This window comes from Microcebus murinus, chromosome 16, assembly GCF_040939455.1.
Source record: "Microcebus murinus isolate Inina chromosome 16, M.murinus_Inina_mat1.0, whole genome shotgun sequence".
Taxonomy (NCBI): Eukaryota; Metazoa; Chordata; class Mammalia; order Primates; family Cheirogaleidae; genus Microcebus; species Microcebus murinus.
The window spans coordinates 63,671,201-63,695,241 of NC_134119.1; the positions used below are offsets into that span (position 1 = coordinate 63,671,201).

At 37.2% G+C, this 24,041-nt stretch overlaps 2 protein-coding genes across 7 annotated transcripts in view; one reads left to right on the forward strand and one right to left on the reverse strand.

The window, feature by feature from the left end:
- Positions 1–267: 267 nt before the first annotated feature.
- ZNF404 (zinc finger protein 404) lies at positions 268–13,169 on the reverse strand. Of its 2 annotated transcripts, XM_075993153.1 has the most exons (3): positions 13,000–13,169; positions 12,298–12,373; positions 268–2,154 (listed from the first exon to the last, which is right to left on the reverse strand). In XM_075993153.1, the coding sequence occupies exon 3, from the start codon at positions 2,045–2,047 to the stop codon at positions 632–634; it is 1,416 nt and encodes a 471-aa protein (XP_075849268.1). In that variant the 5' UTR covers positions 2,048–2,154; positions 12,298–12,373; positions 13,000–13,169; the 3' UTR covers positions 268–631. The 2 variants fall into 2 exon arrangements, with proteins under 2 accessions (XP_075849268.1, XP_075849269.1); XM_075993154.1 differs by lacking the exons at positions 12,298–12,373; positions 13,000–13,169 and adding an exon at positions 9,863–10,108.
- Positions 13,170–13,200: 31 nt separating this feature from the next.
- The window catches only part of ZNF45 (zinc finger protein 45), a 33,200-nt gene continuing 22,359 nt past the window's right edge, over positions 13,201–24,041 (forward strand). For 2 of the 5 annotated variants that reach the window (XM_075993151.1, XM_012761301.3), the window contains exons 1-3: positions 21,406–21,453; positions 21,948–22,251; positions 23,696–23,781. The gene's annotated coding sequence lies outside the window, so the exon portion shown is untranslated. The other 3 variants (XM_012761306.3, XM_012761300.3, XM_012761303.3) reach the window with 3 other exon arrangements.

The following is a 24,041-nucleotide window of genomic DNA, read 5'->3' on the forward strand; positions in this document are numbered from 1 at the left end:
AACAAGCAAAATCTAAAACCCCAAGGCAAGGAAAAGCTTTTTTTCCTGTGACCTAGTCAAAAGGGTAGGAACATTTGCTGAAATGGAAACTTTTCACAGCACAAGTTAATATTAATATTAATTATATTTTATAAATATAAATATACATTTATATTTATATATTTATATAAATATAAAAATATATAATTACTTATATTAATAATGATATGTATTATTAATACACATCATTATTAATATTAATAATATTAATAATGATATGTATTAATATTAATAATAATATGTATTTTTCTAGCAAGAATCAATATACAGAAGATTTTAACAGGAATAAAAAGCTATGTGAAAATATGCACGCAATGAAGAAACAGGTAATCTTAGTAAAGAAATAGAAACTATAAAAAATACTAAAGGGCTGGGTGCATTGGCTTATAGGATCTTCCTTCCATATGAATTTATTTTTAGTAATACTAATCACCATAAAAAATATACCTGTATTTAGTAAGCACATACTAAATGCCAGATGCATTTCCAATGATTTATATGTTAACTAGTTTAATCTTCACCACAACATCATTAGGTGGTAGATTAGTGATAATGGTAAAAAATGTGCAATGGCTAAAGGATTTCCCACTAATTACATTAAGAGTTTTTCACCACTGTGAAATTTTTGATGCCGAGTAAGTTGATAGCAACGACTGAAGGCCTTCCCACACTCTTTGCATCTGTGTGGCCTCACACTAGTATGAATTCTCTGATGTTGAATAAGTCGATCACAACGATTAAAGGCTTTACCACATTCTTTACATTCATAGGGTTTTTCACCAGTATGAATTCTCTTATGTTGAGAAAGACCTGAGATGGAACGAAAGGCCTTCTTACATTCTTTACATATGTAGGGTTTCAAACCAGTATGAACTGTCTGATGATAAATTAGTTGAGAATTAAGTCTAAAGCTTTTTCCACATTCCTTACATTCATAGGGTTTTTCCCCAGCATGAATTGACTGATGTGTTTTAAGGTCTCCAACACGACTAAACGCTTTCCCACACTGCTTACATTCATATGGTTTCAAATCAGTATGAATTATCTGATGTTGAATAAGGTATGCATGAAGCTTAAAAGTCTTCCCACATTCTTTACATCCATGTGGCTTCTCACCAGTATGAATTCTCTGATGTTGTGTAAGCTGAGAGCCTCTACAAAAGGCCTTTCCACAATCTTTACAATCATAGAGTTTCTCACTACTATGAATTCTCTTATGTTTAAGAAGGCTTGAGCTCCTACTAAAAGCCTTTCCACATTCTGTACATTCATGAGGTTTCTCACCAGTATGACTTCTTTGATGTTCAATAAGTAGATAGCTGCAGACAAAGGCCTTTCCACATTGTTTACATTTATATGGTTTCTCATCAGAATGAATTTTCTTATGTTGATAAAGACTTGAACGATGACCAAAGGTCTTCCCACATTCCTTACATTTATAGTGTTTCACACCATGATGAATTTTCTGATGAAGACACATATGTCGGTACAATCTAAAAGTTTCCCCACATTCCTTACATTCATAGCGTTTCAAACCAATATGAATTTTTTGATGTTCAGTAAGGTGAGAATGACGTCTAAAGGCTTTCCCACATTGCATACATTCAAAAGGTTTAAGACTAGTATGAATTATCTGATGTTGAATAAGCTGTGAATAAAACCTAAAGGCCTTCTCACATCCATTACATTCATAGGGTTTCAAATCAGTGTGAATATTTTGATGTTTAATAAAATGCTGTAGAATTACAAAGGCCTTTCCACATTCCTTACATTCATATGGTCTCACACCAGTATGGTCTCTCAGATGTTTAGTAAGGTGTGAATATTTTCGAAAGCCCTTCCTACATTCCTTACATTCATATGGTTTCACTGTAGTGTGGATTCTCTGATGTACAGGAAGAGATATGTGTTTTCTTAATATCATTTGACTAAAATATGCTGCATTAGGTCCCTGTTGGCTCCCAAACTCAATTCTACACTGTGAGTCATTTCTGAAAATAAAGCCCATAAAGTTGTAGATTTTACTTCTTTTCAATATCTCCTGATGGTATGCATTTACTTCATAACTGCTTTTTTCTGAAGATAACTTGTTGCTCTCAGTTGTGAAATCAAAGTCTGAAAGAAAATGAACAAATGCTATTTTCCTATACTGGGGATAGGGAGGGGACTTCTATATTAAAAATCATGATAAACTGGAAAGTATATCCACTAGAAGTAAAGGGGTTAGAAAATTCTGAAATATTCTCATACAATTTTTAAAAGGCAAGATGAGCTTGGAAAATTATGAAAGTTCACATGAGGATGCAAGGTTTATGAGGAAGCAAAGAGAAAAAGTCAGTAGCTCTTATATTTAGTTGTGAATCAGACTTACCAAGGGAGCTTCTTACATATACTACCTTTTAGATATCCACTCAGACTAGCGAATTAGCATGTATAGAAGTATGTCTTGGTCATCTGTATTCCTAACATTATCTACCAGATAGCTCTCTCTATAATTTTTTCAAGGGTTTGTCTTTATCTTAGAATAAAACCTAACCACATAACCGTAAATAAAATGCTCTGTCTTATCTATACAGATTTCAAGCTCGTGATATCTTTGTTCCCTACACCCTACCACATGGCATCTTATCAGCCACTAGGACATACTACAACCTTTCTCATCTCTTGGGCTTCATGCAGATGCTCCACCTTTCAGGAATCCTTGTAGGTGACTCCTTTAAATGATCATCTTCAGACACCGAAGGTTAAAAATCACTTCCCCAGAAAGGCTATCTGTTTGTGCTGAGTCCATGTGAACTCATAGCTTTTATTCTGCATTCCAAAAACCAATTCTTTGCCTTTATACTACTTTTCTCAATTACATATTTATTAAATCTCATTTGTTTTACTACTTTTTTGTTACTCAAAAGACAAGTATAGATGCAAATCTTCTTTCAACTATCCCTGTAAAACAAGTCCCTACCATATGGGGAGTGTTAAATAATTTTAGAATAAAATATTGAGTTAAAAAACATAACACAGATGAAAATACAGGCCATTAGGGAAGAGAGCTGAGTAAAATAACCACTTTGTTTCTGAAAATTATGCAACATATCAACTATCTCTCCCTGACTCCAATCTCTTACACTTTATTATAGTAACCACTTACCTTACATTTACTTTACAGATGAGAAAAATGCACTTCCAGACTAGCTCAATCAAGAATGTAAATGTAGGCTGGGTGCGGTGGCTCACGCCTGTAATCCTAGCTCTTGGGAGGCCGAGGCGGGCGGATTGCTCAAGGTCAGGAGTTCAAAACCAGCCTGAGCAAGAGCGAGACCCCGTCTCTACTATAAATAGAAAGAAATTAATTGGCCAACTGATATATATATAAAAAATTAGCCTGGCATGGTGGCGCATGCCTGTAGTCCCAGCTACTTGGGAGGCTGAGGCAGAAGAATCGCTTGAGCCCAGGAGTTTGAGGTTGCTGTGAGCTAGGCTGACGCCACGGCACTCACTCTAGCCTGGACAACAAAGCGAGACTCTGTCTCAAAAAAAAAAAAAAAAAAGAATGTAAATGTAAAAGGTTGATATCTGATGATTCTCCAATTGCCTGTCCCCTTAAAAATATACATACCTCTATTACTATTGTTCAATCCTTCTTTTGTATAGCCATGGTTGCTTTTCTGTTTCTATCTCAATCAAGGTAATTAGATGTGGTATTATCTTCTCTGCTAATGCTTTAATATTATTTATCCATCCTACCAATATTCAACCTGTTTTGTTTCTTTAATGCCTTTCCAAAATTCTCAATTTTATTCCTTTACAGCCAAGGTTAATCATTCTTGAATTTTGCAGAAATACATATCAATAATTTTTCAGGAATTGTATTAATGAATATTATATTGAAAGGCTTATCAAAGTCTAACCAAATAAACTTAGGGATACTGGAAAAATAGAGTCACTAGATAATATGGAGAAAGAGCCTAAGAAATTGAGTGCCTAGGACTCCACAACAAAGGATATGTTGAGGCTGGGTGTGGTGGCTCACGCCTGTAATCCTAGCACTCTGGGAGGCTGAGGCGGGCTGATCGCACAAGATTAGGAGTTCGAAACCAGCCTGAGCAAGAGCAAGACCCCATCTCTACTATAAATAAAAAGAAATTAATTGGAAAACTAAAAACATATATATAAAAAATTAGCAGGGCATGGTGGCACATGCCTGTAGTCCCAGCTACTCAGGAGGCTGAGGCAGGAGGATCGCTTGAGCCCAGGAGTTTGAGGTTGCTGTGAGCTAGGCTGACACCATGGCACTGCAGCCCAGGCAACAAAGTGAGACTCTATCTCAAAAAAAAAAAAAAAAAAAAAAAAAAATTAAATCAAAGGCTATGTTGAATGTAGGCTGAAGACTGACTATATGGATGGGGGACCAGCCTAAAGAAATCTAATGTGCTACATGAGTCAAGTATGAGTTGAAGACAAATGGAATTCTTCTATGAATAAAGAATATGTTTTAGTGTTGAAATAATACAAATAGTGTTCTCTGAACCAATGTAATTAATGAGAAGTAATTATCTCAAAAAACCAAAATGGTTTCTATTTATAAATAAAAAGCACTCAATAACTATTGTTAGGTCAATGAGAAAATACAAACTGAGACTGCAGAAATTCTTGAAAACAGTGATAATGAAGATACTACACGCTAGAATCTATGGCTTCAACTCTAGGGCACAGAGGCAAACCAAAATACTAAAATGCTTATATTTAATTAAAAGTAGAAGAATTAAATAAATTAAGCATTCCATTTAAAAATTAGGAAAAGAATGATAAAGTAAATTGATGGACCACAGAAAATGAAAATTAATACAATAAAAACAAAGTTTAAATAAGACAGTAGAATTAACACAAACCACTAGCCTACCTATTCAAGAAAAAAAGGGGGGAAAATCCAAATATAACAACAAGGGGGAAATAGCTATTAATAAAGAAACAAAGAATCTTAAAAAAAATCATACAAGTATGCCAATATATTTGAAATGTACATAGAATGACAAATATTTCTGAAAATATGATTTTTTTTTTTTTTTGAGACAGGGACTTACTCTTTCACCCAGGCTGGAGTACAGTAGCACAATCATAGCTCACTACAACCTTGAACTTCTGGGCTCAAGAGATCCTTCTGCATCAGCCTCCCAAGTAACTAGGACTACAGATGCATGCCACCATGTGGCTAATTTATCTTTTAAGTTTGTTTGTTCTTTTTTTGAAACAGAGTCTCACTTTGTTGCCCATGCTAGAGTGAGTGCTTTGGCATTAGCATAACTCATAGCAACCTCAAACTCCTGGGCTCAAGCGATCCTTCTGCCTCAGTCTCCCAAGTAGCTGGGACTACAGGCATGCATCACCATGCCCAGCTAATTTTTTTAAATATATATTAGTTGGCCAATTAACTTCTTTCTATTTATAGTAGAGACGGGTCTCGCTCTTGCTCAGGTTGGTTTCAAACTCCTGACCTCGAGCAATCTGCCCACCTTGGCCTCCCAGAGTGCTAGGATTACAGGCGTGAGCCACTGCGCCCAGCCTTAAATTTCTTTTTGTAGAGACAGAACCTTACTATATTGCCCAGGCTGGTCTTGAACTCCTGGCCTCAAGCAATCCTACTGCCTCAGTCTCCCAAAATACTTGGATTTTAGGCATGAGCCACTAAATCTGGCCCTGAAAATAAAACGTATCAAAACTGATACCAACTAGTTTTACTAATAGGCTTTTAGCAAACAGAATATGTAAAGGGAAAGATAATATTATAACTTTACGGTGGAGAAAACTGACAGACATCACCTTAAAGAAGTTTACAAGGGTCAGGCGTGGTGGTTCACGTATGTAATCCTAGCACTCTGGGAGGCCGAGGTGGGCGGATTGCTCAAGGTCAGGAGTTTGAAACCAGCCTGAGCAAGAGTGAGTCCCCTGTCTCTATTATAAATAGAAAGAAATTAATTGGCCAACTAATATATATAGAAAAAATTAGCTGGGCATGGTGGTGCATGCCTGTAGTCCCAGCTACTCAGGAGGCTGAGGCAGTAGGATCCCTTGGGCCCAAGAGTTTGAGGTTGCTGTGAGCTAGGCTGACGCCACAGCACTCACTCTAGCCTGGGCAACAAAGTGAGACTCTGTCTCAAAAAAAAAAAAAAAAAAGAAGTTTACAAAGTTAATACTCTAGTGATAAATCAGGTTGATATCACAGACCTCTGATATGATATGCTGAGAAAGGTACTTCTCTGGTATTCTTCTCCGAATCCCATAATCTAAGTTTAATCTTAAAAAAAATTCAATAAACCCAAATTGTGGGGCACTCTGCAAAATACCTGACCAATACACTTCAAAAGTGTCAAGGCCATGAAGGACAAGGAAAAACTGAGAAACTGCCACAGATTAGAGGAAACTAATAACGCACGATGGCTAAATGCAATTGGATAACCTAGATTCGATCCTGGAACAGAAAAAAAGACATTAGTGGAAAAACTTGTGAAACCTGAATAATACCTATAGTTTAGTTAACTAAATAGTATTGTAACAATGTTGCCTCATTAGATTTCATAAATGTATCATGGTTATGTAAGATATTATTACAGAAACCCTTTCTACCACATTTGTAACTCTTCTGTAACTCTAAAATTATTTTAAAATAAAAAGGGAAACAATAATAACAACAAACAGACTCTAGAAGAGATGGAAGATCTAAACAGACCAATTTCCACAGAAGAAATAGAAAAATATTTTTAAATATTTTTCCCCACAAAAAGCCAGTCACAATTAGCTTCCCTGGTGGCCAGGTTCCATTCCCTATATCCTATTTCCCACTCATCTGAACCAGGGTGCCTTGGAGAAGTAGCTACTTCCTAGTCTATGGAGGGAAGATACAGGGTTGAGTCCGGGAACTTCTTATACTAAAATGCAAAGAAGCTTTCAAAAATAAAAGAGAGTCAGTAATGTGTGCTTCTAGTTATGAAAAATTACAAGGGATCAGATTTTCCCTTCTACTTTAAATAACTAAACATAAACAAACACAGGAAACAACAGCTTTCAGATACTGGGCAGCAGAGAGTACAGGATAGGGGAACAAATGAAGTAAGCCCAATAAGGGCTACAACGCACTGCCCAGAGAATTTTCAAAACAAAGCACAGGGAAGGTGAACCAAAGTAGAGCCCAGCGGTATCTCTGAGCACAGGAGACAGAACACAGAGTTCAGGGAGAGCAAGGCATACAGAATTTGCAAGGCATAGTCCCAGAGATGAGGGGGCTACACACAGAGAGAGCTCTACAGATATTTAAAGGGATCCCCTTGAGACTTTAGCTAGAGTATTGATCTTCATATGCTTGTGAGAAAACGAATGAGGCTAAGGAAAGCACCACCAGATAGGAGTGGGCAGAATAATACTTGAAGGTCAAGAAGGGCAGGATGTAGTTCCTTTTTCCACCAGCCAGAGTAGAAAGACCCTGCAACCCATGAGGCATCAAATAGAGTCCCCAGAGGGTACTGCCTCAGTAGTGGAGCCAAATTAGCTCTAGTCTAAAAGCTATTCTGGATCCACCCTAACAGAGCTTAAAAGCAAAGCAAAAAAGGGTCAAATAGGTTCCAAATTACATGACTACATCCCAAAACAAAGCCCCCAAATATGCAAGAGAATATTAAAAATCCAGCATCCCAACAAAGTAAACTTTACACTGTCTAGTATCTAATAAAAATGATCAGGAATGCAAAAAAGGAGGAAAATATGACCCATTACTAGCAGAAATATCAATAAGAAGGAAAAGACCAAGGGATGATACAGATAACAGATAAGGATAGTAGACAAGTATATTAAATGAGCTATTATAAATGTTCTCCACATGTTCAAGAAGATGGTTAATTTTCTACTTATCTTTTACTTTTCTGTAGTTTATTCTTTGTTAGACTCAACATGCAAAAGAGCTCACAGGAAAAATATTCCCAAAATTCTTACACATTCAAATTCTTGCACTTAGACTTTTATGAAAAACCATCTGTGCCTGAATCTTCTAATTTGCAGGAAGATAATGATGACTGATTCAGTTTCTTTAGTACTTATGAGACTATTCAGCTGTTCTAATTTTATTTTCTTGAGTGTATATTTTTATCAATTAAAATGTCCTAATAAATTTATCATTTGATTTGTCAAAATTTTTGGCATAATGCTTTCTGAAATATCATTATATTTTCAAAGCTTCATGGTCTATAAAGAGGTTTCCTTTTTTTCCTTACATAGATTTTTTTCTTGATTCACTTTGAGAGTTGCACCAATTTTTTGTGACTTGCTCTTTTGCATGTTTGTTTTTTAATTTAATTAATTTCGGTTCCTCCCTTTGTTATTTCCTTTCTTCTGCTTTAAGTCTATCCTGCTCTTCTTTTCCTAATTTATCAAGTAGATGGAAAAATTAATGGATTAACATTAATTTTCAGCATTTCTTCTGGAAACAAAAGATCCATCAGGGGAAGAATCTTGAAATCCAAACAGATAAATAATAACAGGTAAGCAATTAAAGGAATGGAGAATTGGTCCTGAGGATCTCCAACCACTTTTCCCCTGGAGAAACTTACTGATTTCTGAGTACAGCTAGAGGTAAAGGAAAAGTGATAACAAAGAGGTAGCTGAGTATTACCAAAAGAAAGCCAACACTGACTACTCAGCTTAACCTGATGGTATTAAAGTAATAAGCTTGCCATCTTAATGACTAATAGAGGAAAATGTAAATATTCTTTGGTGGAAGACATTATTATCTGGAACCTCTTCAGTTCAGCATACAATCACAATGAATAGTAAATTGTAGAGGCATTACCATATGACAAATAACAAGAGGGGAAAAAAGAAATAATACAAGCAAACCTGCAGAGAATACAAAAAATGAAAGCACATAAGAATTCTAAAATAGCTATGACTAAAATGTTTAAGAGAACAGATGAAAAGAAAGTAAATAAAAGAGTAAAGAATTTCAACACATAATTAGAATCCATGAAAGAGAACCAAATTTAATTTCTAGAAATTAAAAAGACATTATCTGATATGCAAAACCCCTCTTTAAGAGGAGACTCATCACAGCAGAGTATGGGATAAGTGAGCTGGAATACAGGTCAATGGAAAATATTCAAACTCCAGCACAGAATAAAGTAGAGGAGAAACAGAGGGGGAGAAAGAAGATAAACACATGATAAAATTCTAAGATATGCTGAAGGGATCTAACATAGGTATATCTAGAGGTCCAAAGTAGAGAATGGTCAAGTATTTTCCCAAAACTGGACAGAGCCTTTCACTTCTGGGTATAATCTATCAGATCACTACAAGCCAACATTCCTATTGCTACAACTACAAAAATAATACTCAAAAGGTAATGACCTTGAATCATTCTACCACTATAAAATTATAGAGATTCTTTTGTAGTAAAGGGAAAACCAGGACCCTTTATTACCTGTTCCCCATGTAGGTGATTCAGCAATTAAAATAGAGTGTTTACAGAACATTCTGAATATACACAATATATAGTTTGTTTTCTTTGACAGTGGTTATGCAGAAAAAGTCCCAGAATTCAAATAGTTATTTAGGAAAAGGAGCAATTACAGGACAGAGGGAAGCAGGAAGGCAAATGAAGAACAAGGAAGATTCAGATGTTAAACAGAGGTGTCAATTTCCATCTAACAAACCTCAAACCAATCCTTTGAGAACGTGGAACAGAAAATTAGGTGGTTTCTTGTCATAGAACATAAAATACACAGTGGAGAAGGCTGATGATCTTGAGAGCAGATTCTACATCATTTTGTGCATGTGGCCTTACCCAATGAGACCAAGTTAGTATAATTCTCCAACATCACATCTCTGTACAAGTCCCTTTGATCTGAGTTTAGACATTCCCACTCTTCCTGAGAGAAGTCTATGGCAACATCACTGAATGTCAATGGCTCCTGAAATGACAAAACCATGTACTATTTGTAAAAGTTAAGAAAACTTTTTCAAGATGGAATACTGAATTGCAATAAAAAGGCAATATATAAAAATGAACAGTGTGAAGTCATGATCTCATGTCATGAGATCATGACATGGTCAGATGAGAGTAGACAAATTAGCATATCTTAGGTAGAGTATCTTCACAATCTTGAAGAATCCTGTTGGAACACACAAAATTTCCTTAGTGACATAGAAACAAATCAAAATGAACAAAGTAATCAGGTTTTTCTAATTAGATGAAATAGTACACACAAGCTCATTATCTTATATGTATCTAAACCACAGATTATTAATGAATACAAGTTCTTACATCTTTTTTCTTCAAGGAATATGTAAAAAAAAAAAAAAAAGAAGAATTGGTAAAATTCCCTCCCCTGTAATGTAATGTAATGTAAAATCTCTTTTGGATAAGATGGAATAACTAGGGATTGAGAATTTACTCTCCTGTATGAAATAACTGAAAACCTGGACAAAATAGACAATGGGTTTTTTTTTTTTTTTTTTTTTTTTTTTTGAGGCAGAGTCTTACTCTGTTGCCCCGGCTAGAGTGCTGTTGTGTCAGCCTAGCTCACAGCAACCTCAAACTCCTGGGCTCAAGCAATCCTTCTGCCTCAGCCTCCCGAGCAGCTGGGACTACAGGCATGTGCCACCATGCCTGGCTAATTTTTTTTTTAATTATTATTTTTTTTCTTTTTCAATGATCCACTATCATTCCCAAACTGGCTAATTTTTTCTATGTATTTTTAGTTGGCCAATTACTTTCTTTCTATTTTTAGTAGAGACGGGGTCTCACTCTTGCTGAGGCTGGTTTTGAACTCCTGACCTTGAGCAATCCACCCGCGTGGGCCTCCCAGAGTGCTAGGATTACAGGTGTGAGCCACCACACCGAGCCTAAACAATGGTTTTTAAGACAGAAAACGTTGGGCAATGGAAAACTGTAACCCCTGAAAGATGAGTAAATATGAGATAAAACCTATGATTGCCCTGGCTTACTGCAAGGAGACAGTTTCCAGGCTGTGGCACAGGGACAGGAACAGGGAACCTAAGCAAAGTCCAGTGGACTGAGTATTATCCTCATAGGAAAACCACCTAAAGATAATGCAGGAAAAGAAAACTACAGACCAATATTGCTCATGAATATATTAATAAAGGTATAGGAAAACTTTTGGAATGATGGATTTTTTCATTATCTTGACTGTGATGATGGTTTCCAGGTGTATACATATGTCAAACGTTATCAAATGCTACACTTTAAATATAGCAGTTTGTCTGTCAATTACAGCTCAATAAAGCTGCTCTAAAAAGACAAAATAATACACTTAATTATATGTCAATTATACCCCAAAAAAGCTGATAAAGTCTCTTTCTTAGAAAATTGAGTTTATATAAAATTAAGTCGACACAAGCTTATTATATGTCAGATTATGTCATAAGCATTTCCCTTATTCTGACAAATTAATGTTTCCATTTAGTCCTTCTTATTAGATTTAATCTTTCTTAAGGTACTAGTGTATTATTAATAATAACAATATATAAAGTATTATGTTAATATTTATGTTGGACACAAATCCCAACTTTTTTCCCATAGTTCCATATCATCTAGTTCTAGTTGATCTTCCTTTCTATAATCTATAATCTCTTACTGGTCTGTTCCTGAGTTAGAACACTCTAAAGCAGAATAATCCAGGACAACATTGATGCCTTCAAGATCAGCAATTTTTCTTCCATTACAAAGTAGACTTGGGTACCTTATTCATTTTTCAGCGATTCCTTAGCTAGATCTTTGATCTCTCTCTAGGTAGATTCCAATCCCATCTCTGCCCAAACTCAAAAGCTTTTCAAAGCTGAGATCTCACCTCAAACCAAGACCCAAACAAGTTTTCCCTTATCTACCTGGAAAGCTGTGGAGAAAGTTTTCCTTCCTGTGGTCAAACAGGACAATCATTTCTGTATCATGAAACCATGAACCTGACAAGATCAGCTCAAGTATTTCAAGGTACTTCACTCTTTCACGGCGCCAACACTGCTCCTGAGAGAAGACTGAACATGTAGAACATGGATGAATTATTTGACAAGTAAGTGAAAGTCAGTTCAAAAACAGGGAGCAAACAAGGAGGACATCATCCTTTGCTGTAATGGGAGGAACTATGAAATAGATTCAGAGAGACAGCTTTCTTAGGTAGGAGGTTTTCAGGATCAAGAATGAAAATATTACATGATTAAAAATCATAATATTTTGGGAAGGATAAAGAAACATCAGCTTACCTGGGCCATGGTTTTAGAAATGCCAGTCCTTCTCAGGTTTCCTCTACTACAGAAGCAGAGTTCAGAAAAGCCAAAGCTGGGAGAGGAAATAGAGGCCTTGAGACCTGGTATATCTCAGAATTCTAAAAATGATTTAAGATATTCTCTGTCCTCCTTCTTTATTCCCACTTCTTGCTGTCCCTATCCACTCCCCACCATCCCAAACACATAAACACAGTCAGGGGATGTGAGAAGTGCAGACAAATCCAGGCCTTTCCCTATACTCAGGGAAACAAGCTGCACAAGCATGGATATAGAGCGAAGGCACTCCTGCACCCAAGCCACATTAGACACCCCACTCTGGCTTATTTCTCATTCTGATGATGCAAATTATATAAAAGCTTGGGTCACAGTGACAACTCACACTGCTACACAACCTTGGCTTACCCATGAGTTACGCATCCAATCACTCAGTCAAATAAGTACAATCAAGGACCATTATTGATGCACAAATGCACACACTGTCATGAGACATCCTATCCTCCCCTCCCCTCCCTTTTCTCTCTCTCTCTCTCACACACTTACACACACACACTCACACACACACTCACACACACACTCACACACACACACTCACACACACACACACTCACACACACACACTCACACACACACACTCACACACAGCCTCTCACAAGCACACTTGGCATCTCCGCTGCTCACGTTAACACAGGCCTGAGACTCCAGGCATGACACGTCCCTGGTTCGCGCCCTGGGCCTTCTCGCCTTCCGCTCGTTTCACTTCCACCATCAGTTTCATTCTGCTCAGGAACTGTGGAAGCCTCAGCTGATTGTTCTCTTCGGACGAGATCTACTCACCAAGTAGGGACCATAGCCGCTCGGACACCAGAATAGGACCTAGAGCTCGAGGAGGATCCAAGCCCGGTGGCTTCTGGGAAATGTAGTCCACCCGGAATAATCATGGCCGCGGTTTTGCAGCCCGTGCTCGGAGTGCGCGTGAGCAGGCGCGCGGTCGCGCGCGCAGATGGTCCACCCTACCTTTGGGGGACCGTGATTTCACGTCGGCCTGCGTGATTGGAGGTGAGTGGAATTAGCGTCCGCTCGAGAAGGCAGAGGAAAGCCATGCGGTCTCCTAAATCTCAAACTTGCGTGCGGGCGAAGGTGGCGGGCTTTAGAGTACTGCCGGCGAATGGTACCCTAGGCGCGAGCTCTGTGAGGACTGGAGCTTTTGTTTTTCGCTGCCCTGCTCACCCCTGAGGTAGTGCCAGCGCCTGGAGTAGCTCCAGGAGCACAACAGGCGTAAAGTGTGCATTGGCTTTAAAGAGTGTGTGGGGCGGGACGAAGTTACTCATGCTTGTAATCTTAGCACTTTGGGAGGTCGAGGCGGGAGGATCCTTGGAGGCCAGGAGTTGAAGACCAGCCTGAGCAACGTAACAAGACCCCACCGCTACAAAAGAATAGAAAACATTAGTAGGGCTTGGTGGCTTGCGCCTGTAGTCCCAGCTACTAGAGAGGCTGAGGCAGGAGTATTGCGTGAGCCCAGGAGTTTGTGGTTGCAGTGAGCCATGATCAGGTAACTGCACTCTGGCCCTGGCGGCAGAGTTAGACTCTGTCTCAGGGGAAAAAAAAAGAAAAAGAGTTCCTGGGTGTTGTGTTTTCACTCTGTGACATTGTGGCTTGTAACCATGTATGGGATTTGTATAACTGCCTATGATTTGTTTCTAAGTGTGTTACTTTGGATGTGAAGTGATTTGTGTTTCAGATTTTGAGATTAGGTAAATTTATTAAGCCTAGACTCTTCCCTCACCCCAACCCCTCCCCTGAAACTTTCTGTACCTGATTGCCTTTCTCTACTTAAAATGCAAATCTGGCTGAGTTGCTCAAGATATACCCTAGCAGGACCTTTTTATTCAAAGTGCCAAGGGCCCACAGAAATGCTTGAACGTCTTTTTTAAATGAGAAGAAAAATGAACTTTAAGGTTAAAGAAAATATTCAGGTCAACGAAACTTAATATAATAGTCATCATTGAAAGAAATTAAAGAAAACCTAAATAAAAGGAAAGACGTCTCTTGCTCCTGGATGGAAAGACTTAAAATTGTTAAGATGGCAGTACTCCTGAAATTGATTTCAGTGCAATCCCTATGGATATGCTAGCTGGCTTTTTTTCCCCCAGAAATTGACCAGCTGATCCCAAAATTCATATGGAAATGCAAGGGACCCAAAATAGCCAAAGAAACTTGGAAAAGAAGAACAACTTATTTAGAGAGAAGCAAGGATAAAATTTATATCAAACTTCTCAGAAAACATGTGAAGAAGAGAGTGAAGTGAAATATTTGAAATATTCAAAGAAAAAAACCCCACCAACCTAGAATCCTATATTCAGTAAAATTATCCCTCAAAAGTGAAGGAGAAATAAAGACTTTCTCAGACAAGCAAAAACAGAGGGAATTTGTTGCCAGTGAACCTGCCTTGCAAAAAATGTTAAAGAAGTTCTTCATAGAGAAATAAAATTATATACATCAGAAACTCACATTTACATGAAAAAAAGAAAACTACCAGAGAAGGAATAAATAAAGATAAAAACTTTTATTTTTCTCATTCTTACTGATTTATAGACAACTGTTTGTTCAGAGAAATAACAACAACATATTGGGTGATTATAGCATATGAAAAAGTGACATGAATGATAGCAATGTTGTAACAGGACAAAAGAAAGGAATTGGGAATACACTAAGGTATCTGCACTACCCATGAAGCATTGTAATATAGACTTAAATTAGTTGTAAATGTATATTGCAAACTCTAGGGGAAACACTAAAAATTTTTTAATAAGTATAATTGCTGTGCTAAGTTAGGAGGAAAATAGAATTTTATAAAATGCTCAATTAAGATCAGAGAAAGCAGAAAAAGAAGAAATAGAACAACTACAGTGAGTAGGAAAGAGTTATAAACATAATAGATATTAACCCAGCCATATCAACAACCAATTAAAATATGAATGGTCTAATATACCCATTAAAAGAGATTGTCAGAATGGATTTTTTAAAAAGACCCAACTATATGTTGTCTATAAGAAATCCACTTTAAACATAAAGACATAGATACATGAAAGGGGTAAAGATATAGATATTAAACATCTATTATAATAGATATTAAACATCTATTATAACACTATAATAGATGTTATTAGTGTTATATGCCAACACTAACAAAAAGAAAACTGAAGTAGCTGTATCAGTTTCAGAGAAAACAAACTTCAGAAAAAGGATGATTATCAGGGATAAAGAGGAACATTGAATAATATTAAAGAGATCAATTCTCCAAGAATACGTAACAATTTAATATACAATTAAATTATATTAATTAAAAAGGACACCCCAATTTAAAACTAATCAATATCTTTGAAAGGACGTTTCTCCAAAGAAAATACAAATGGACATGAAATAATGCTCAACATCTTTAGTCATTATGGAAATACAAATCTAAACCATGATGTGATTTCACTTCACACTCAAGAGATAATAAAAAAAACAGATAATAAGCGTGAGTGAAGATGTAGGGAAATTGTAAACCTCATACATTGCTGGTGGGAATGTAAAACCTTGCAGACATCATGGAAAAGTTTGGCAGTTCTCAAAAGTTAAAATAGAATTACCATATGACCTGTAAGTTTTGCTTCCAGGTATATACCCAAAAGAAATGAAAACGTTATGTCTACACAAAACTTACATATGAATGTTCAGAACAGCATTATTCATAATATTCAAAAGGTAGAAACAACACAAATGTGCATCAGCTGATGGGGAACATTACAATGGAATATTATTCAACACTAAAAAGAAGCAAAATATTGATACATGCTACATACAACAAGGATGAACCCTGAAAACATTATGCTAAATAAAAGAAACCAGTCGGAAAAGACTACGTATTGTATGGTTCCATTTCTATGAAACATCTAGCATATGCAAATCTATAGGAGCAGTAAATAGATCAGTGGTTATTTACCACTGTGGTTGGGTGGTTGGGAGTGATGAGGAGAGAGATAATGAGTATGGGGTTTCTTTTAGAGGGAACGAGAATGTTCTAGAATTACATTTTGGTGATGGTTGCATAGCCCTGTGACTATGCTAAAAATATTGTATACCCTAAATGAGTTTAACTCCTAGTCACATAGACTTCCACTAATAGTGACTTAAATAAAATACATCATGTATTTCTATTTCACATTGAAGAAGCCTAGATATAGGTAATCTAGGCATTGGTGTGGTGGTTCTAGGTACCCAGGCTCATTCCAATGGGTCCTGCACCATTTATTTAAAAAACTAACCTTTCCCCACTGCATTTCAGTGTCATTTTTAGCATAAATTAGCTGAATGACTATATGTAGATCTGTGGGTTCCATTTCATTTATTCATTTTATTGTCTAATTTTTCTAATTTTTCCTTATGATTAGTGGTTTGTATATCAGTTGTTTCCTTTATGGTTAGTGGTTTGCATATTGTTTTGCAATACAGTTTGCATACTGTTAGTGGTTTGCATACTGTTTATGAAACATTTCCCCAACCCTAAATCATCAAGCTATGCTCCTTTTCTGTTCTCTAGGAGATTTATTTGTTTTTCTGTCTACATTTACATCTACCATCCACAAGCAATTGATTTGTATGTGCAGTACACCATGAGGTAGATGTTTCATTTTTTCCTTATGGTTAACAAATTAATTCAGCATCATTTATGAAAATGTTTGCCCTTTCTCCACTGTTCTACATGTTCCCGTTCCTGGAAATTTGCCAGCAACAAAAATTCAGAAGATCTATTAAATTATTAGGACCGGCTTGGTGGCTCACACCTGTAATCCTAGCACTCTGGGAGGCCGAGGTGGGTGGATCGCTCAAGGTCAGTACTTCAGTACCAGCCTGAGCAAAATCGAGACCCCATATCTACTAAAAAATAGAAAGAAATTAATTGTCCAACTCAAAATATATAGAAAAAATTAGCCGGGCATGGTGACACATGCCTGTAGTCCGAGCTACTTGGGAGGCTGAGGCAGAAGGATCTCTTGAGCCCAGGAGTTTGAGGTTACTGTGAGCTAGGCTGATGCCATGACACTCTAGCCCAGGCAACAGAGTGAGACTCTGTCTAAAAAAAAAAACAAAAACAAATTATTAGAATTAATAAGTGTTAGATAAAAGGCCAGTACAATGTTGAAGAGAAGGGCTGAGAGTCTGCTTCTCTGATTCATTCTAATCTCAGAAAGCTTTCAACATTTCACCAGTAATATCTGCTATGCTTTTTAAAAGATCTGTTATGATTTTGATGTCTTTTTTATTATGAATATATATCATTTTATGAAACAAATTTTTTGCATCTCTGTAGATGTTGTATTTTGTTAATGGAGTATATATTGATTGCATTCTTAGAATAAACTCAACTTGATAATATTATCCTTTTTACATGTTGTTATATTTGGTTTTTTAAAATTTTATTTCAGATTTATGCATATATATTAATGACAACCCTTCAGCTTGTCATTTTTCTTTGTCCTAAAGTTTTTATCAGATTTGGTATTAAGGTTATGTTAACTTCATCAAATAAATTAGAGAATGTTTCCTATTTTTCTTCTGATAGAATTTCTAAATATATGCTAGAATTCATGGTAATGTTATATGGACTCAGATTTCTTTTTATGAGGGTTTTTATTTTTATTTATTTATTTATTTTTTTGCCCTCCCTCGAGGGTTTTTATTTATAAATTCAATTTTTAAATAGTTCTAGATCTACTCATATTTTCTACTTGTGTCAAATCTCCAGAAATGTATCCATTTTACATAAATCTTCAATTTCACTGGTATAAGTTGTTGATAATATGTTTAATATCTGAAATTTTGTAGTGATGTCCAATTTTTCATTTTCTAATTTGTAATTTGAGATTACTTTGCATTCTTGGTCAGCATCATCTGGGCTTTAATAATTTTCTTTTCTTTTCAAAGAACATTTCAATCTTCTCTTCATGATTTTTTTCTATTTCATTTATTTGCTCTTTTAAAAATATTGTTCTTTAATTTGCTTTTTCTAACCTCTTAAATTAGATTATTGCCTTATGATTTTTTAGCCCTTGAAAGTTGACTTTCACTGCATCCTATAAGTTTTGATATGTACTATATTTATTATCATTTGGTTTAAAATGTATTTTAGTTTCCATTGGGATCTTTTCTTGCCTTATGATTTTTAAAAGAGAATTCCTTAATATATAAACATGATGGATATATCTAGTTGCCATTTTGTTATTAATTTGAGCTTAATTACATTATAACCAGAAAATCTCCTGTTTATTATTTTAGTTCTTTGAGATATGTTGTTATTGCTTTTTTGGCCCAGTATGTGCTCAGTTTTTGTAAGCATTCCATGTGTTCTTGAAAATATACACATTTAACAGTTGCTGGGTGTAGCATTATAAATATATAATACTTATTCTAGTTTCTAATAGGTCAAATCTTCCAAATACTTACTGATATTTTTGCTCTTCTATGTTCTGTTAGAGAGATGTGTTGACAATTCCCCACTTTGCTGTGTCCATTTTTCTTTATAATTCTGATTTTGCTTAGAATATTTGAGGATTTTTTTTTAGGTGCATACAAATTACATTTGTGTTACATTCATCAAGAAATAAATTTTTAAAATCATTTTGAAGTGTCCCTGCATATCTAAAGTATTACTTTTTAAAATCTAAAGCTGACTTTCTTTGTACAATATTCTTAACGTTTTTCAAAAATTATAGAAGTACATTGTGGCCTGAGATAATATTAGCTTTGTCTACTGAGATTTTAATTTTCTTCAGCCAGATTTCTGAGACAATTAGCAATACAGGATCACCTTAATACAATTTCAGGGATTATTTGGAGCTGGGTTTCAGTCTATGCTACGGAGTCTACTTCTCCTTTCACCCTTAGTCTTTAGTTGTATACCTTTTGACCTGTTTTTGTTTTGAGAGGAAGGGTAATATTTAAGTAGGGAATCATGATTCCTTAGACTGATTCCTCTCATTAAGACATTGACTTAAAAAACACATGTAATTTCTCTTTAATTTAGAGGGAGTGTCCTGAATTTGAAGCAGCCTCAGCTGAACATTGCTTAAATATTTACAGCTCCTCCTTTGTAGTTAACTTCCTTTTTTTCTTCTTTCACATTTTCATAATAAAGTTGGAAAAGTATTTGGTTTCTACCTTGGAGAAAAGTGGATAGCATAGCTTTCTGGGTTTTTTTGCTAGTTTCATGAGTTGAGCCCTCACTTCACCCCCCCCCTCCTTTCTGAATAATCACACATATCCTAGTTTCAACTGATTTGTCGATTCATAAGATAACTTTACGGATTCCAGATTATAACAGTAGGAAGTGTAAGGTTTTCGGAGGTGAAAGAAACAGGCAGAGAGTAGGGTCAAACAACGTGGCTTTATTATGTGCTCCCAGATGAGGTTCTTGGGTCTCAAGGCCCCCCCCCCCCAGAAGTTGCATCTGCTTGAAAGGGGTGTGAGCTTTTATACTGTTGAGGGAGCTAGGGTCTTTTGGCTGGTGGGCTGGGTTTTTTCCACTGTGGTCTTTTGTCTGTTCTTGAGAAATGGGAGGGGTACCTGCAGATTCCAGGAGGAGGGGCTGGTGGTGCCTGGCAGTCATTTTTGGTGGGTCTGGTTAGTGAGCCTGTTCTCTTTTTTCTCTAGGGAGGGTGGGAGGGCTTGCCACCAGCCTTATAGGAAGTAGGTGATTCATCTGAACTCAAAGAAGAGATTTTTAAATGATTTTATATAGTGTCAATGGGGAAAAAAACCAAACTCTGTAAAATAATTTTAAAGAGATTTATTCAGAGCCAAATTTGAGGACCATGACCCAGAGCCATGCCCAAGGAGCCTTGAACAAGTGGACTCAGTGTGGCTGGGTTGCAATTTGGTTTTATACATTTCTGGGAGACAGGGGTTACAGGTAAAGTTATAAATCAATACGTGGGAGGCATACATTGGTCTGGCCCAAAAAGGTGAGCCATCTTGAAGGGGGGGCTTGCAGGTTATAGGTGGGTTTAAAGATTCTTTAGTTTGTAATTGGTTAAAGTCAGTAAGCTTTGTCTAAAGGCTTGGAATGTTTTGACATAAGGAGCTGTTTATCAGAGATAAGCCAACAGGCTTAGATTTGTTGTGTAAATTAAGATCCTGTGGGTTTCTCTTGAATACCCTTAGGCCTGTTAATGGGTTACAAAGATGTTTCCAAAAAGGGGAGGGGCATGATGAGGCAAGTCTGACCTCCCTCTTCCTGGCAGAAAATTTAGTTTTAGGATATTCCTTTGGTCACGAGGGGGTCCATTCAATCAGCCAGTGAAGGGGGTGGGGGAGATGAGCCTAAAAATTTTATTTTAGTTCACAATAGGGTAGGGCTTATATTATACGGTATTTTCTCCAATTCCCTGAGAATGCAAGAAAAGTAAAGCGAAAGAAAAGTGGAGAATTTTGCTGCGTCAGTTTCATGTCCTGCTGATGGCTGCAAATCCATTTTGCATGTTCTTAGTCACAGGTGAATCCAGGCCCATATTATAAAGACGACTTGTTCAGTGCTGCTCTCTGCACGTCGCTTTTATTATCTCTATTTTTAGGTCACGCATACCATTCCTTTACAATTTTCATATATATATATATTTCCAACTTATGCCACGTGTGAAAGGGAACAATGGCAAAAGGTAAAAAGGCAGGATGAGTTCTATAAGCACCTGGACTCCACCTGCTAATTCAAAAGCAAAATTGCAGTCTGGCGGGAAGCTCAGCCTGACAGAGGTTTCTGGAACGTGAAGTCCAGACGCTTTCTGTGGTTGGGCCACTTCCGCTCCAGGAAAGCGTGGCTTTGTAGCTTGCTCCGCTGGGGGAGTAGGGATGTATAATCCAGTGCTCTGACGGTTTGGTGGCATTTCTGCTACTCGAAGGTGAAGCCCACTCTCTTCAGGGATTCTGGGAAATACGAGTCAGGCCCTGAGAGCTGCAGCCGGAAGTTCCGCCCTAGGGGGCGGGGCTGCGGGCCTCGTGTGCCTTGGGCATTCTGGGACGTGTAGTTCCCGAGCTCCTGTAGTCCGAGGCACTTCCGCTGCGGGAGGTAGTGAGCGAGGCCTCCGTTCCTCTGAGGTGAGTGAGCCACGCGACCCCGCGATCTCTTTTAACTTTTATGGCCTGGTTGTAGGGTCGGCGGGGCCTGCACGTCGGTCGCCAGGAAGAGAATCATCGGCCAGCGGCAGAAGGCGGGGTTGAGGGGCCGGAGCGGCTGCTTACCTTTCCCTCTCTGGAGCCTCTGCGCTTGGGGCGGTTCGCGCGTCCCCAGGTTGGAGGTGGACCCTGATGGGGCAGAGTCTGAGGGTGTCCCCGGCTCTCCCCTGCCCAACCCGCCTTCCCCACCTTCCACACGCTCTGTCACTTCCTAGCGATACGATGTTGGGTAAGCACTTAGTTTCCTCTTCTGTGAAAGGGAATATTAACGAGTTCCTACCTTATACATTTGTTTTGAGAGTTAGTGGTACAGTACACGTAAAATATTTATAGAGCAGTGCAGGCATGTGGCAACGTGTTGGCTGTTAATATTATTACTATCCTAATGACCTGAAAATTATTCCTTTCACGGGAAGCTCTTCGAAGTGCCACTGGCTCTTCTTGCTGCTCTCTACAGGAAAGGAGGCTGTTCCTGGACTGCTACTTCTGATCTGTTTTTCAAGAAAGAATGTGTCACTCACAGATGGAGTCTGGGGCTATCCTCTGTGTGGATTTTCCAGAACCACAGACAAGATCTTCCAGCCTCTTTCCTTTCCTCTGCCCTGACTCCTGAAAGAATGCTGCAGAAAGAGTGGGAGTGAAGTCTAGGCTCCTGGCACCAGAGCCCCATTGTTACAGGACTTAGCAGTCACCTTTCTTTCTTGTTACAAGTGGAAGAAGGTATTTCATTCATTAGCAAGCGTTTCTGCTACACAAATGTTCGGCTATTGTTGAATAATTGGGAAAACATGTAACATGAATAATAATCATCATAGTTAAACATGGAGTGCTAAGTGTCATTGTAACGGCTTTATAAATATTAACACCTTTAACCTTCACAAATGCCCTGTGATGCGGGTACTGTACACCTATTTTGTAGATGCGGAAATGGAGACAAAGAGAACATAAGTTACTTGCTCCGTCACAGTGCCATGTGAGAGTGCTAGTAAGAACAGTGAGATTTGTGTCTAGGGCTTGTGTTCCTTATATCTTTGGATATCCTTGGTCCCATAGTTTGGAATCCTAAAATTGGAATTAGGAAATAAAATAGAAAAAGAAAGCCATATAAATACTCACCCATAGGAAACTGGCTGCAGAGGAGTCATTTGGGATCAAGTGGGGAGGGAGGTTGGAATTTTATTGTAGAGGATTTTGAAAGTAAGGTTAATGAGTTTGGATTTCTTTATAAAATTTTGAAATAATTCTCATTTAACTTGATTTTAAAACAATATTTATAGTTAATTTTCTTAGAAATGCATGCTCATTTATAAAATTCAGAAAATACAGAAATATATATAATTGCAAATTACCTTAATATGAAGATAGAGATTATTATATTAGCATTATAATGCATTTCTGTTTAGCAGCTTTTAACATGTATTTGTGTTTTATGAAATTGTTGTCAGACTATTCATAATGGGTCTTTACACCCTTAGTTCTTTACTATGGAAATTTCCAAACATACCCAAAGTATAATATAATGAACTCCTATGTAACAATCACCCTGCTTTGATCCTTGCTAATTTTGTTGCTTCTCCCCCTCCCCATGCACATTTTTTTCCTTTGAATATTTTAAAGCAAACCCAGAGATTGAGTCAGTAGGACTTAAAATTTAATTATTATAAATCGTTTATATAAGAAGGCTAAGGAAGGGGAGTTTGTGTTCTTTTGCTATGGCTGCAGTAACAAAATACCACAGACTAGGTGGCTTAAACAACAGAAATTTATTTTTTCACAAGGTAGAAGTCCAAGATCAAGGTATCAGCAGGTTTTGTTTCTTCTGAGGCCTCTCTCCTGTGTGTGTGTGTGTGCAAGCGTTCCTTCTGTCCCTGTGTATGTTAACTTAATCACCTCTTTAACGGCCCTATCTCCAAATACAGTCACATTTAGAGGGTTAGGACTTTAACATATGAACTTTGGGTGGGGGAAAAACAATTTAACCCATAAAAGATATTAACAGTAACTCTGAGGTTTTCACTCTTAGCAACTAGGAGAATGATACTTATGTGAGAAAACTAGAAAGAGTTGCAGTTAGGAAAAGAAAGATGATGGATTTTCTTTACTCCTTTGAAGTTATACTTGCCACCGACATGTAACTCTTAGTTTCTTATCTCTTTCTCATTAGACTGCAGGGACCTCTGTGTCATGGACATCATCATATTCTTTTCAGAGTGCCCAGCAAAAGGTTGACAAAGAGGAGTTATTCGTTGAGTAAGTATGATTCATGTAGCTGTCAGACAGGCAGCTAGAAATAAGATACTACAGCTTGGGATTAGAGAACAAAATAGGAAGACTATCCATATTCCTTGTCCTTTATCTCATTTACTTTGGATGGGCTGTAGAATCCATCATCTTTTTCAGAGTGTTCAAAAATTGATATACAATTATGAATAATTTTGTCATGATCTAGAACAAATTCCCTTACAGGAAGATTTAATGTTTTGGCTGGGCGCAGTGGCTCACGCCTGTAA

Coding starts and splice junctions, on each gene's coding strand:
- ZNF404 (XM_075993154.1), bottom strand. CDS start 10,007: ATGGTTTTGTCATTTCAGGAGCCATTGACATTCAGTGATGTTGCCATA. Junction 2,155..9,862: donor TACTAACTTGGTCTCATTGG/GTAAGGCCACAT, acceptor ATTTTCTTTCAG/ACTTTGATTTCACAACTGAG.